Source organism: Equus przewalskii, chromosome 8 (assembly GCF_037783145.1).
Source record: "Equus przewalskii isolate Varuska chromosome 8, EquPr2, whole genome shotgun sequence".
Lineage (NCBI taxonomy): Eukaryota > Metazoa > Chordata > Mammalia > Perissodactyla > Equidae > Equus > Equus przewalskii.
In genome coordinates, this window is record NC_091838.1 from 27,426,596 (window position 1) to 27,443,036 (window position 16,441).

Consider the following 16,441-nt stretch of genomic DNA (forward strand, 5'->3'; position numbering starts at 1 on the left):
GCCTACTATACATCTAGGCTATATGATAGTAATCTTACGGGACCACTGTCATGTATTCAGTTCCTATTGACCAAAATGTCTTTATGAAGCACATGACTGTGCAATTGAGCATTGACTCTCTGGTCTAGGGAAATGAAGCAGATGATTTCTTCATAGAACTCCTGGTTCCCTTTTCTCTCTTGGTTAATGACCATGGAGGTGGGTCTTCATTATCTCTGCACTAACAGAATGAAACTGAGCATAACCCAAAAGACTGAGTACAGTAGTTCCCCCTTATCTACGGTCAACCACTATCTGAAAATATAAGTGGAAAATTCCAGAAATAATTCACAAATTGTTTTTTTTTAAAGATTGGCCCTGAGCTAAGATCTGTTTCAAATCTTTCTTTTTTTTTCTTTTCTTCTTCTCTCCACACCCCCCCAGTACATAGTCGTATATTCTAGTTCTAGGTCCTTCTAGTTCCACTATGTGGGACGCCGCCTCAGCATGGCTTGATGAGTGGTCCTAGGTCTGTGCCCAGGATCCGAACTGGTGAAACCCTGGGCTGCCGCAGCAGAACTTGCAAACTTAACCACATGGCCACAGGACCAGCCCCAATTCATAAGTTTTAAATTGTGCACTTTCACAGTAGCGTGATGAAATCTCACACAGTAGCATGATGAAAACCGGCCCCAGGACATGAATCGTCCCTTTGTTCAGTGGATCCAGGCTGTATACACTGCCCACCGTTAGTCACTTAGTAGCTGTCTTGGTTATCAGATCAACTGTCATGGTATTGCAGTGCTTGTGTTCAAGTAACCCTTATTTTACTTAATAATGGCCCCAAAATGCAAATAGTGATGCTGACAATTCAGATATGCCTAAGAGAAGCCGTAAAGTGCTTTCTTTAAGTGAAAAGGTCAAAATTCTTGACTTTTACTGCAAAGAAAAAAGTTGTATGCTGAGATTAATAAGTTCTATGGTAAGAACAAATCTTCTATCCGTGAAATTGTGAAGAAGGAAGAATAAATTCATGCTAGTTTTGCTGCCGTACCTTAAAAATGTATGTGTAGTGAAGAACATCGTATATATCGGGTTCAGTACTATCTTCGGTCTCAGGCATCCACTGGAGGTCTTGGAACGGATCCCCCATGGATAGGGGGCGCTACTGTACTTCAGAATACATTTTGGTTTTTCTTTGTGTGTTGTTGAAGATGGACTTGCAACCTGCGAGTTCACTTTAACATGAATAATAGTCTGGTCCTAAAGACTAGCTGAGGAGCTGAGCCGCTGTCCGTGCCCTGATTCTGCGTCTCCTTTGGGCACCCGTGGTTTGCACCCTTCCCTGTGAATGTTTGGCCTGAGGGGAACACTCCTCAGGCATGATTTCTCCCTCAGATATTTTTCAAACAAGATATATACACCTCAAAAGATTTTTCTGAACACTGTGTTAAGGAGGAGACTGGATGTGTTTAGAGTATAAATCAAGAAAATAAGCAGCAATTTTGAGGAATGGTGGTAAACTTGGAGTAATATTTTACTGAATAAAAATATGAACAATCTAGATAACTTAATTGTGATTCAAGGGGAAAAATATAACTCTAGGGATACTGATTTGTTGACTTTTCATTTTTCAATGTATATAATTATTTTATTTGTTTCACATTTGTTTCTAACAGAATTTGAGATAGATTTTCCAATAAAGATAAAGTATAAAGAATATGTTTAAGTGATAATGAATAAAAAACAATTTGGTTCATATGCCATTAATCAGATTGGCTCTGACTTTTGGAATTCCAAACTAACTCTTCTTTTCTTTTTAGGTTGCCCCTTGGTGCTGCATTGGCCGTATTTGGCACCCAGAATGCTTCATTCTATGGTGGTCTATTGATAAGGTTACCTTGCTAGAGTTTGGAGCAGGGCCTCAGGTATGTGGCTTTTATCATTATATGGCATGGCTTTCAAAGTGATCAATTGTTCCAGTTTCTAAATAATATAAGATATAATAATAAAAGCTTTGAAAAGCATGCCACATAATAAGCATGCCACTTACTATTTTAAGGTCTATCAATGTGTATTGTGTTCAGCAGGACTTTATTAATAGTTATGGTCTAATGGAAGGATTGGAATACTGGAAAGGAGCAGTCTTTCTTACTTTGTGCACAAAATGCATAGCTGCTGTAAAAGCTTATTTGTTCATGTTCCCCAAATAGCCCACAGATGAACTCTAAGCTCTTCCCTCTGTGAATCTTGCTCGGAGTGATAGACTATCCTATGTTGGCACTCTATCTCTTTCTGTCTCCTGGGAAGGATCTGATTAACTATGGGCAGGTGGGGAGGGAGGCTAGCTCTGCTCGCTGCGATGGCTCAGATGCTAGAATAAGGAACTCAGTGGGACAACAGCAGTTTGCTAGCCTTGTTGGACAGATGACTCACACAGGCATCTAGATTTCCCAGCCTGTAGATCCAGCTCAGTGGCACAGAATCATGGTATAGTGATACTGGGAAATCCAGGCATACATGGATTTGTTTCCAGGTAAGTCTGTCAGCAGGACCTCAAAAACAGGATTGAGATTTAGAGGCGAGGAATCTCAGCCCTAAGATGGGAAGACTGGTTAAAAAAAAGTTGGTTGCACCAAGTGCCAGAGGATGGACTCAAGGTCCTAAACTCCACCGATGGCAGGCAGGGGCCCAGCCCTGGGGAAAGGAGGGCATAGACTGAGAGCCAGGCAGGGTCTCCCAGCATACGTGAACAGAGCTGTACAATCAAATAAAAGGAACATACATTAATCTCGCTAAACTTCTCTAATCACAGCATTCTGTGGAGATTCAGCATTAAGATCAAGTTAGCTTAAATTTCTAGTCATTTGTATATTATAAATATTTTTTGAATATATGAAAAGATGTTAGTGTTTTTGTTTTTTAGTGTTACAGGTTATGAATTTTTTTCTTTTTCTACTTCATTGTAGTTTAAAACTTTTTTGAATGAAGCTGTTTTTTAGCGGCTGGAAAAGAAAAGAATTTTTATTACTTAGCCAACTACATTTGTGAGAATTTTCTCCTTTTTGATTTGTCTTGTGTCTATAATCATTCAAAAATTCTCTCTGATATTTTCAACATCATCCTCACATTTGAATTTCACATGAAGAACATCCTCTTTAAAGATCTTGAATTTTGCTTTGTTCCTTTTTCTTTCCCGTAAAGCTTCATTGGCTATTTCCAAATGATAAATCATAATCAATACAGTTTACTTGTGCCTAAGGAGCTATGGAATAGAACATTTGAAATCAGAGATGTTCTGAAATCCAGGCTGACTGAGTGCCGCCCAGGTGTGTCTCCGTGCCCTTCTGGTCACCTGGGGGCCTCTGAGTAGCATGTGCCTGAGTCTCTGACAGAAACAGGGCGGCCTCATATGTGGTTGTGATGCTCCCCAAGTTTCCAGCCCTCCGCCCAAACAAACTTAACAATTTCACTCTATGAGGTTTGTCTTCTGAGCTTGCTTTAAACTGATTTGGGGTTTCAGGAACCCCAAAACATGTTTACCTGCTTGTTTTGGTTCCTGCAATTCCTTAAAGGGACTATAATTAAGTTCAACAGATATTTATCAAATGTCTACTACGTGCCAGGGCACTGACCAGGTGCCAGGGATATAAGGATGAATAATAGTCTCCCTGTAGGTGAATTTGTGGTTCCAGGGGAGAGACACGTAATTTCAAGAAGAGCTTTACCGTCCGCATTAGGGGTAAAAGGCTCAGAGAGGTGAAGTTCTGCAGTTCATTCTCCCTCAAGCAACATCAGTCAAGGAATGTAATTATTAAATCTCTTCTAATTATGACAGCTGGGGAAGCGCACCGGCCCTCTGGAGGTGGAGGAGGGAGTGGCCACCCCTGACTTGACAGTTTTGCCTAGAACTGATTCTATTTATTTAACCATGTAGGAGTAAATAGAAGTGGTTGTTTCCAAAAGTCGTTTTGTCCTGGACAGCAACAGCAGCATAACTTAGGACAGAGAGTGTGATGGCATGTACAGGGCCTTACCTGGATGTGGGTTCTGTTTTCATTACATTATTTGTGCTACTAAAGATTTTGTATATGCCCTTATCGACATTTATACCTCATTGTATTCCACAACAGAAGCCTGTATTTAGGTGCACTTTACTTTGAGATGGCTTAAAACTAATTCTCTGCATGAGCTTTGATAGCTAAGTAAAACTTTCTTCCCGCATCACTTTTATTTTAATGTGTACAATTTCCACCTTCCCCTTTGAATTTATGGACAGATCAGTATGAGTGCTTGGAGAGTTCATACATGAACCTAGATGATGCTGTATTTGTAATTTTAATAGCATTAGACAGTTAACCATAAATGAATGGAGGCGTGTCCTCCAAATGTCCGGGGTCCTTCAGTGTGAATATTTTTATAGTTGATGTCACACATTTTTGTTGAAGCTCCAGGAATTTAAGAGGTCAGTGGTAATAAAAATAAGAACAACTCATCACAATTTGGGATATATGCAATTTTGTGATTGAGCTGACCTGTGAGCTACCTACTTTATAATCCTAGGCAGAGCACCAATATTTTGAAAATGCTTTATACCAAAAAAATAAACAAAACCAGGAAAACCTCTAAAAATAGTTAAATTTTAGGGGCTGGCCCCGTGGTGTAGTGGTTAAGTTCGGCGTGTTCTGCTTTGGTGGCCTGGGTTTGCAGGTTCAGATCCCAGGCATGAACCTACACCACTTGTCAGCCACACTGTGGTGGCGAACCACATACAAAATAGAGGAAGACTGGCTCAGATGTTAGCTCAGGGCTAATCTTCCTCAGGAAAAAAAAGACGAAAACAAAAAAACAAGGAAGATTGACAACAGATGTGGCTAATCTTCCTTAGCAAAAAAATAAATAAAGTTTTGATTACGTGGTCTCACTTTGTATTCAGATATATTTGCAATTCTTTGCTTTCTCTCTGGCATCATTGCTCCCTTTTTGCACAATTCCTCTCTCATCTCCTGTTTACAAATACTGACTAATTGTTCTATGTGAAGAAAACGAAATTACCCTGCTGTAGCACCCATCTATATTTTTTATTTTTTCATTTTGGTAAGAATATACAAACATGAGGGGCAAAATCCCCCACGTAGTAGTTAAAATGAAGTGCTAACTTCTAAGTTATGGGTCATTAAAAGAGAGCTTTTAAAAGAGAAGAAAAACTTTTTAACCTTCATGACATTTTTGCTCCATAAAATAACCAAGGAAAATATTTCTGAATTGTAAGATAAAATTTATTTGAATATTCCATCTTCATCAGATTGTCTATTTATTCTCTCTGGGTACTCTAGAAAATGAAATAAACAGTCATACCCGGGTTCAAAGTGGCCCAAAAAGGAATGTTTTAATTGTACAGATAGGAGAAGTGAGTTTGGCATTTGTTGGTTCCAGTTTGGAATTTGTTGACTTTTTCTATTGGTCCTTAAAATAAATGGGTCTGCTATTTCCCTTAATTTCTCTGTTGGCTTTTCTCATGTGTATATTTATAAGGCTCCCTAAATATCAATAAGACTAAATTGTATGGTAAATTTCAAAAAAGGGTTATCCTAGAATTGTATTTTAATGAATTGCTCAAAAGTTGAATATATCCAATACAGTAATTCAAAAAAGGCATCCTTATTTTTAATTAATTTTAGTTGACTATGACATCTACTATAGGAAAATAAATACTTTGATTTTCAGTATTCCGGGTATAAAACGAGTTATTTGGGAACCTAGTTACAGTGTAGGCAAGTCAGGCTCAGTCCTAGCCCTTTGTTGTGTTTCCTCCTCCGTTGGCACTTCTGCTCCTTTCTCTTCTCTTGAGGCATCAGCAGCCCCATTTAACCATCTAACCATCCAGCCATCCTTCCTGCTCCGTGCCAGGCACATTGTCACCTTGAAATTTTTATTAGGAATGGAGACAGAATTGATATTATCCCCATGCACTAATTGATTCCTTAGCAGTAAGATCAGTCAGAATGCTTGTTTTCTGAAACAAAACAATTATTTTAGACAGCTTTTTATTATAGTTGCTATTGTTTTAATCTAAGACTTTCCAAAAGCTGCTAAATCTCAAAAATACCTTTCTAGTGGCTTATTTAGTTTGTTGGACCAAATTGTATCCACACTCTATTATTTTTTTACTTCTATATAGATATGTATGTTCTGTATTGTGTCCCCTATGGTGACTGAGCAAGCCTATAGTTCATTTTGTTGCTGGAAAGCACTTGCCCTGCTTTAAGTATTTTCCTTCATTCATCAAAAATTTTACTTCCTTTTATGGAAAACTGCAGTGAATAAAAAACTGACACAGCTCCTGCCCCAATGCTGCCTACAGTCTCTTTTTAATTCTGTCTTAGGTTTTTATAGTTGCACGGTATTTTTTTTCCTTTTATTATTCTTTAATAAGTGATTTTACAGACCTACAGAAATTGAATGCTGTAAAAATTTCCACATTATCATACAGGATCAAAAAAATGTTCTAAGTATGCTGTTGCCTTTACTTCAGAGTTAACTGTCTTTACTTACGTTATCTTGTTAATAATATCTTTCACATTATTCAAAGCTCTGTTGTGTTTTATATACATAAATTACAGTATTAACTACTGGTAAGTTTCCTTTTGCAGCCTACCTATTTGCTCTATATGAAAAACATGTTTTAAGCAAATGTTGACATTTTCTGAATTGTTTACTAATGGCATTTTATGATTAGCGTAAAGGAGAATAAAGCTTTGATTATCGATGGCATTTGCCCTTAATTAGCAAAGTATGTGTTTGACTTTTAACCTAAATGTGAAAGAATTATTGATACAGGTAAGTGTAAAAGTTCACAGCTGTTAGAGAAATGACTCTCAAAACTGGCGTTTAAAGTACGGAAACAGCTCCAGTACAGTTCCTTTTGCCGGCATCCTCATAGGAATTTGTTTTAATAGACCTTCTGATGTAAGATTCATTTTTCCTTGTTATTTTTCTGTGTGAGTCACTGTTCTAGAACGTAAAACATAGGAAGATAAACCTGTGTGTGTGCACCACGCAGACACAATATCCCCTTTAATTATTGTTTTTTTGTATGCAGAGTTGCCCTAGAAAAAAATGTCTGTTCTGGTACCAGCAAAAACTGGAAGTGTTATTTCATCTTAGGGCTATTTGAAATGGCTACATGTACATTTTCTACCTTGCTTCACAGTTTTTAAGATCAAGGCAAGAACTTTAACCATTTGAAAAGTAGTAACCAAACTTTGATATGTAAAAAGGAGTACACGTTTTGTTGCAGACCCTTCAGAATAGTAGTCACAATGCTTTTTAAAAGTTTTTCTTAATCCTATAAAAGAGAATACACAGATAATTTTATTTGACATTTTAGGATTACATAAATGCAAACTGTATATTTTTGATGTTTATTATATCAAGCAAAATAATAATGAACTCTAACAAGTTCCTGGTTTCCTTTGCTTTGGGAAATAATTAGCAGCCCTTTGAAATTATTCGGCCACTCATAAGAACTCAAAATAGGTTGAATTTAGGGAAATTAACCGTGACTTTGGAATTATGTCTTGTGATAAAATGAATAAAAATGATGGCTTTATTATTTTGTATCAGACTTTAAATATGTAACAGGGATGATTTGTAGACTATTGTAAATATTTCAAATCAAAGTACATAATTTTAAACTAGAATGAAATACTTTTGACTCTAAAAGATTTTTATTATAAATACCATTGAACAGTAAGCATAAATAAAATTTTTATGAATGTATGTGAGATGCCATAAAATTTGTATTGGTCGGGAAAAGAAGAAAAAATATATAAATTTATTGTTTACTGGTTAACTTTGGTTTTAGATGTTTTTTCTACCCAAAATCACTACTCAGACAGATATACTAGTTATTATTTTAACTGTTATTGAAATTATTTAAAATTTACTTTGCAAACTGTGTTTATTGAAAGAAGCTTTTTAAATCTTAAGTTTGTTTTCTTGTGGGGATCATATTGGCAGCTCTGCTAGAGAAAATAGGCACTGTCCCCTGTTCTTGTCTTTGAAGTGTAATGACAGGACTTATCCACTTGCATATTGGTTTGCCAAGCTGCCCTTCTCCTAGAATGCAGTAGAATGAGAGAGAAATAGGAGTTTCTTGAGCACATTTACGTTTTCAAGATGTTCAGCTTCTGTAGGCCTCTCACCCTAAAATGGCAATGATGATAAATGAGTCCACCTCTCAGGTTCATTGAATTCCAGGGAGGTAATAGAGATGAAAACACTCTACACTTGTAAGGTATTTATATTATTAAAATAACATAATACACAAAACAGCTTTCATATTCTTAATTACCCTACCAAAAATTCAGTATGTGCCCTGGGCAAGTAAGTATTTTCAAAGTTAATTTTATTATTTTGCAATTTTGATGTGCAAAATTCAGTTCTTCCATTTATGCATGTCCTGTGCTTTACAAAAGAATGGAGCTTTTGCTTTAACTTTATAAATGTCTTTTATTAGTCTAAATTTTTATTTTTCTTGTCTTAAACTGTGAGAATAATGCTGCTTTCAAATGTACCCTTAGTATTTTTGTAATGATGCTTGAATGTCCTCTATCAAATATTTTATTTATACATCATCAAATTAAAAGTATGTGAAAATTTGATTTCAGGGTAAATTAATTAGATTCGTGTTTAGAACGTTAAGTAAAATTCTTTTCATTTAAACCTACCATTGGTGAATCTTTTTGTTATTGTATTTTACCTATTTGATTTATATTATCCCTCTCAAGGTTTTATAATCATGATTTCTGAACATTCATCTTCACAATATTCAGAGCTTACTAATCTCTCTGTGGCCTGTACTCTCTATAAAAGATAATTCTAGTTTTTTCTGCCTTTTGACCATCATTCTTTTCATATATACTTGTACAATCAAGAATTAACAGATTTTTTCCTATGTGTGTTCTTAGTTTTACTGAAGATCATAGGCATTTTTAAGATATTTTAAGATTTTTCAACAATGATCTCTTAAAACCAAATGATGCTTGCTTGCTGACACCCCCTTCTCCTGTAGCAAACCTGTATTTAACTCCCTTTGCATGCTTTCAAAATTCTAGAGAGCACAGTTATCGCTGCATCTCATCAATCCCTGCAGATCCTGAGAAGTAAATTGGCAGATAACAAAAGTGTAGCTCAGAGAAGCCCAAGGTGCACGAGTTGTGCAGCATGGGCATGTGAGGTGCTTTCATCGGGAGTCTGCTCTCCTTTGGTGAGGTTCCAGATGCACTCTCTCGAAGAGAGAACTGAGTTTGTCACTTCCATAATGTTATTAAGCTTAATGAAATTTCGTTCAGTTTGGTTTACAAATAGTAACCTTAATATCCATTTCTCTCAGTAGGCAAGTTAGATTAAAAAAATTAAATTGAATTTGGGAAAGAAGTGGGGAGTCATTCAGCATCACAAAATGCCATTATATATGTAATACTGTTTTACTTTTTGTTTCTGCATTTATTTGGTCATGTAAATGTGCTTAGAACTAATAAAAATTTGCAATTGGTGAAAATTAATGCATGACTCATCAGCAGAGTATGGAATGTAAGCATGTGCCATGAAATTACAATTCTTTTGTCCTTTATTTTCCATCATTTACATACTGATTCCATGTAGAGTGTAGTCCATTCTTATTTTTTGTTTCATAGATTGGCCAAAATGGGAAGGATTGAATTCCGCTCTCTTCCACGAAGAGTCAATGGGACTGGCTAAGATCAAGGTCTGAGGCTTTTTCCATCTGTCATCAGGTATGCATTGAACAGAAATCGCTTCAGTTCTATGCATGTATCTTTAAAGTGTTTGATTGACATGCGTATTATGAATGTGGACTTGTATTTGATGTTGAGTCACAACCTTATATTTATCCTATAGTTTTAAATGCACCTATAACTAATTTGAGTTTCGTAATATATTGAGATAAAAAGATATTATTAGCCATGAAAAAATTTCAGCTGGTCTTAGAAAAGTGTAATATTTGAAATCTGCAATTCTTCATTGCTCAGTATGTACATCCAAAGATAACATAATTCATTTGTTACTCCATATTGAGTATCACCAATTTTAATATAATTGAATGTTTGTATGTTGTTTCATGGTGCACTTTTAATATATTTTTTTCAATAATTTAGATGTTATCATTTTTCTCAACTGGATTTTCTGCCCATTATGGTTGGACCTCATAACACAATAATGACACATGACCAGTTTTTGAAATATTTTCGGATGTTAGTTATATTCAAGGATTTAGATACTTTGCATTCCATGTTGATTTCACAGTTGAAAAATTTATCAGCTTGTTTCCCACAGTGTTCTAAATAGATGCATAAAAGCATCATGTTAGGAAATGAATTAGTCATAATTACTCTTTTTTCCTGCCTTGGCAGAATGCTTTATACCAATTTGCAGTGTCATTACTGGTGACAGCAGAGTAGCTGTTTAGACATTTCTGAGAGAGGCAGAGTAGCTGTCTCTTGAATGAGAATATAAGAGGAAAAAAACAAGTCCTTGACATTCTGAAAATCTAAAACCAGAGGGAACACGTTGTGTTAGCATTAGTAATGTCAGTTGCACTAATTGTGTTAATGTCACCTTTAAACTGCAAAGGAGTCTTAGACAATTTGAACAGCTTAAATGAAGGCCTTGCCTGTACCTCCCTACTGGTGAAGAAAGAATATGTGAACCCAACACTGATTAACTTACCCAATGTGCGTTACATTTCAATGAAAGGAGTAGGCAGTTACTCTGTTTTGCCTGTTTAGTGACAGCCTCTACATGAAAATACAATAGGACCTATTGCGATATACACAATTTTATGAAAATGTAGGTTAAATTTAGAGCTCCTGCAAAAGTGTGCCTGGAATCTGTGAAAGTCAGTATCATACATTTAGCTTGTGAAGGCAAGTAAGTGTCAGTCTGTTGCCAAAACACAAGTGATATAAAGAAATGGGTTTTCATTTTTTTCTGAATATGTAATAGGATGAAAAATCCAATTGATTAGTAGTTGATAACAGTCATGTAGCCACATTCAGTTTTCAATGTAAAAATCACATCTTTTTCAAAGAGGTTGCAGGTATCATCATCTCTGTGTCTCTTGAAAGTACATTGCTAGACTAGCATTCATGGACCTTGAAGAATCATTTAACTCTTTTATATCAATTAGATCTTTGAGGAGTTGGTTTCTTACTCTGAGAAATACAGTTGATAATATTTACTATCTCTTGTCCACGAATTTTCAACGGTTACAATCAATTTAAAAATTTTTGTTCAACTAGACATACTCTTTGCATACAATATGTCCATTTCATTCTTTCTCACAGCGCCGATAATGAATTGAAACTCTGACACACCTTTTCACAACCTGAAACACCTCTATAATGTTTCCTTGCACAGGTATTGTGCTCCAAGCCAAAGGTCCCACTGGTGTGCTGCACACGGGTTACAGGTGTGTCAAAGACTGATCCCCTTAGCTCTTGGGGAGGCCTGGTGCCTGGCTCTAACCTCAGTGTGCCCAACGAACAGAATCATTTTCTGTGATGTGAAAAATGGTGAGGAAAATTACTTCAACCAAATCCTTCCCTCCAAATGACAAGGAACTATGATCCTCACCTAATAGAACATCAAAAGGTTTTACCATTTCGGGAGTGCATATTTGTTATGAGGATAAGTCATTTCTACTCTTGACTCAGAAATCCCTCTGTGTGATGACACTGCTGTAAGGAGTACGTTTCACTTTGGGTGGTGCATTCAGCTCTTTCAGGCCTCTGGTGTGTGTGCATTAAGTGCTTCTTCCGTAGACTAAATGGTTCACGAGGTGCCTAAAAGAGTTTTCAGTTGCTTCTCTTTATTTTCTTATAATACAGAGTGTGACTAGAGCCTACTTGCACAAATTAAAATGACTTTTAGACGTTAAAATATTTGTGGAAACATTTTTATGTTCTTAGTCAGATTTATGTTCTCCAGTCTCTTGTAAAAAATGAAGCTTAATAATTCCTCTTTTAGTCTCATGTTTTGATGCCTCCTGAGAGCTCCCAAAATCGCTACTGCTTTCCCTAAGTACAACATTTGTCAGGTGGAATTTGAGGGGATGTTTGAACTGTTCATTCTGAGCAATGCATTAATATGTACTTTGGCAAATATAAAGAAACCTACAGATATTACATTAGACCAGCTGAATCCATTTTATGGTTTCTTTTTTAATTCAAAAGCATCACATAGCAAATAAAATTTTTAAAAATTAAATTTAGTTACAAACTAGTTGTTTCTTATTTTTTTTTTCCAGTCCCTTTTTGCTTTCTTTTACGACCACATGAAACTTGAGAAGCCACCTAAAGCTAAATCATTTAGTGGAGTTGGGCAGTTCCCAAGTGTCCAACAAGAAGGCCTGGTTTAGGCTGCGATGGCCACTGTCATTCCTGGTGATTTGTCAGAAGTAAGAGATACCCAGAAAGTCCCTTCAGGGAAACGTAAGCGTGGTGAAACCAAACCAAGAAAAAACTTTCCTTGCCAACTGTGTGACAAGGCCTTTAACAGTGTTGAGAAATTAAAGGTTCACTCCTACTCTCACACAGGAGAGAGGCCCTACAAGTGCATACAACAAGACTGCACCAAGGCCTTTGTTTCTAAGTACAAATTACAAAGGTATTAAACTCTATTTGTCTTTCAGATTATATTTTCTATTATGTTGGCCATTTGAAGCCATTGTAAACGTATATATTTGTATACACATTTTTTAGCCTGATTTGCAGAGAGGAAATGTTAAGTAGATTAGACATTGGCTAGTTTTAGTATTCTAAATCACATACTTTTACGTGTTAGTGTCTTTCAGTTTTTTAAAATGAAATGTGTAATGAGAGTAGAATTTCCGTTTGTACAAAGAAATTACAAGAAAAGGGTATGGACGTTTACGTGAGTATGCTCAGTCTTGCTCATTTGCTTTTGTAATAATAGCTAAAAACCAGCGAAAACTGAAGTGGCAACTTAAATGGCTCAAGTTCTGCAGTATTTAGGTATAATAACTATCCTTCTAGTATATATTAAGTTAAACAGTGTCCATTATTAGGGAAATTCTGTTTTAGCATAGTAGTTTAGCTTCCATTTGAAAAGTGAATACCTACCATTTTTGTCACGATACTTACAGATTATGTCTGTGTTTAAAGGCACATGGCTACTCATTCTCCTGAGAAAACCCATAAGTGTAATTATTGTGAGAAAATGTTTCACCGAAAAGATCATCTGAAGAATCACCTGCATACACATGACCCTAACAAAGAGACGTTTAAGTGTGAAGAATGTGGCAAGAACTACAATACCAAGCTTGGGTTCAAACGTCACTTGGCCTTGCATGCTGCAACAAGTGGTGACCTCACCTGCAAGGTCTGTTTGCAGACTTTCGAAAGCACAGGAGTGCTTCTGGAGCACCTTAAATCTCATGCGGGCAAGTCGTCTGGCGGGGTTAAAGAGAAAAAGCACCAGTGCGAGCATTGTGATCGCCGTTTCTACACCCGGAAGGATGTCCGGAGACATATGGTGGTGCACACTGGAAGAAAGGACTTCCTCTGTCAGTATTGTGCACAGAGATTTGGGCGAAAGGATCACCTGACTCGACATATGAAGAAGAGTCACAATCAAGAACTTCTGAAAGTCAAAACAGAACCAGTGGATTTTCTGGATCCATTTACCTGCAATGTTTCTGTGCCTATCAAAGATGAGCTCCTTCCGGTGATGTCCTTACCTTCCAGTGAACTGTTATCAAAGCCATTCACAAACACTTTGCAGTTAAACCTCTATAACACTCCATTTCAGTCCATGCAGAGCTCGGGATCTGCCCACCAAATGATCACAACTTTGCCTTTGGGGATGACGTGCCCAATAGACATGGATGCTGTTCATCCTTCTCACCATCTTTCTTTCAAATACCCATTCAGTTCTACCTCATATGCAATTTCTATTCCTGAAAAAGAACAGCCATTAAAGGGGGAAATTGAGAGTTATCTGATGGAGCTGCAAGGTGGTGTGCCCTCTTCATCCCAGGATTCTCAAGCATCGTCATCTAAACTAGGGTTGGATCCTCAGATAGGGTCCCTAGATGATGGTGGGGGGGACCTCTCCCTGTCAAAAAGCTCTATTTCTATCAGTGACCCCCTAAACACACCAGCATTGGATTTTTCTCAGTTGTTTAATTTCATACCATTAAATGGTCCTCCTTATAACCCTATATCAGTAGGGAGCCTTGGAATGAGCTATTCCCAAGAAGAAGCACATTCTTCTGTGTCTCAGCTCCCCCCACAAACACAGGATCTTCAGGATCCTGCAAACACTCTAGGTCTTGGGTCTCTGCACTCACTGTCAGCAGCTTTCACCAGTAGTTTAAGCACAAGCACCACCCTACCACGTTTCCATCAAGCTTTTCAGTAGGATTCCATGACGTGCATTTATTACGGAAATGTATGTGTAGCCCTGCCTTAGATGACCATTTTTATTTTAGTGCCTACTTTAAGACAGTATAAAAATTTCCGCTTTTGTATAGTACCAATTATCATTAAGCCAGTATAAAATAGAAACTAACTTTTTAAACGAGCTTTGGAACCATTCGTGTTCAGTTATGTTTACCTGGGTATTTTGTCCTGATTCACTGCCAACTGTCATATTTTAAGATTATTTTTCATATAGGAAAGCCATTATTTTTAGTAAAGTCTTACAGATCTCATGTTCAAATTACTTTTCAATCTTAAAATTTTCATTTTTGTCCAATAACAATGGCTCTACCTTTTGACATTTGGCTGATTAAAAAATTTCACAATAGAATATAAATTTTCTAAAATGTATATGAATAGCCGGAGAGTTTTAAAATTTTTACTAGCCTCTAAATGGATTCATAGTCAGATGTTTCAAATGAATTGAGAATCCAGTTTGGAGAGATAACAGATGTTGCTGAGATATACCATAATTTCAGGTCAGTATATTTTGAAGACTTGCTATTGTCTGGCTCAAGTGTTTGCATCTTTATTATGCACATATAAGGAAAACAAAACCTAAACACAAAGCACCAGTATTTATAGCAAAAAGAGACTGCTAGTAAGGTGACACGGCATTCCATGTTACTTAATAGTTGGCCTTAAATTAGTACAGAGGATATTTTGCCACATTTCAAACTTCCTAACTTGCTCTCTTTCCATTTAATAATACTAATAGTATATGGCATCAGAGTCTTCAGAGTCAGTGTATAGATAGAGCTCTTTAATCTTTTCCACCTTTCATGGCCAAAGGGTGGGTCAAGTGCAGCCAGCAATTTTATTTTGATTGTCAGTCCACAGTTAGTCCGGAATCGAGAGCCATTGTGGAACACAGATGTTAGGTCTGTTCATCCCAGAGTGGACTGTCTCATCTTTTGTGGTGTGATAGCCTCCTAAGCAGGAAGACACATGTGAAGCACACGGTTCAACTTGGGGACTTGTCTAGAGATCATGTCCCCTGTTGCCAGGGTTGGAAGCCAGACTCTTCAAGAGTAAGGTAAAAGCATGTCGCTTATGTCACTTCTTGCTGAATTTGATAGAGTTTTCTTTCCCTTGAGAGCCAAAAGCAGAAAACAAAACAACAGTCCTGCCCCCATGGTATCTTTCTTATTCAGTGTTAATTCATCTCTTCTTCATATTTTTAGATGGAGACTTTAAAGTTAAATGCATTAGAAGGCTATTTAAGGAATGACCACAAAGTTTTAAGTGACTAAAAATATATACAGTAAAACCCCACTTTTACACGTCTCTGGCAAATGGGGGGAATGTTGCAAATAAGTTGAATTTGTAGAGGTGGGAACAGTAAAGCAAAACAAGCACTATCTTAGTTAATGTGAAAATAACAATCAAGAATTTTGTGTTCACTGAATAAAATAGTTATTATGGGCTTTCCTGATGTTAGACAACCACCATAATCTTCTCAAAAATCAGATTATTATATCTTTCTATCGGTTGGGACATCAACCTAAGAAACGTATCTATTAAGCACTTGTTAACACCTTATTTTGGGACCCTGTCTGTTAGGGGGGGTGTGAGGGGAGAAGGTTTATAGAAGAGTATATATCTCTTTAAAAAAAAAAAAAAAGAAAGAAAAATATTTCTGAGCACTCATTAGCCCTGTATGGAAGCTTATTTTCTTTCTTATAGGGCCAGTTATCACTGCAGATTGCAATGTTTACCAAGAATTTCTAAAAATGAGTGCAGATTACTGAGTATAATACATTATTTAAAATATTTGGGAGTAGTATAATTTGTGGAGAAATGTAAATTGTAATAATGTAAATGGGGGTTTCACTATATATATTATATATATATGTACACACACACACACACACACACCCCTATATCGCACTTCATAGAATCAAAGTTGCTCTCTTCAGGAGCTTAGGCTCCTGATA

The 16,441-nt window shown here is 36.6% G+C and overlaps 1 protein-coding gene across 4 annotated transcripts in view; it reads left to right on the forward strand.

The window, feature by feature from the left end:
• PLAG1 (PLAG1 zinc finger) overlaps positions 1-16,138 on the forward strand; it is a 49,499-nt gene extending 33,361 nt beyond the window's left edge. Inside the window, exons 2-5 of one of the 4 annotated variants that reach the window (XM_070630590.1) lie at positions 1,803-1,907; positions 9,681-9,779; positions 12,311-12,669; positions 13,188-16,138. In XM_070630590.1, the coding sequence (XP_070486691.1) occupies positions 12,428-12,669; positions 13,188-14,445 (1,500 nt within the window). In that variant the 5' untranslated portion in view covers positions 1,803-1,907; positions 9,681-9,779; positions 12,311-12,427 and the 3' untranslated portion in view covers positions 14,446-16,138. The remainder of the gene's footprint in view (positions 1-1,802; positions 1,908-9,680; positions 9,780-12,310; positions 12,670-13,187) is intronic. The other 3 variants (XM_070630591.1, XM_070630592.1, XM_070630594.1) reach the window with 3 other exon arrangements.
• The last annotated feature ends 303 nt before the right edge of the window (positions 16,139-16,441 follow it).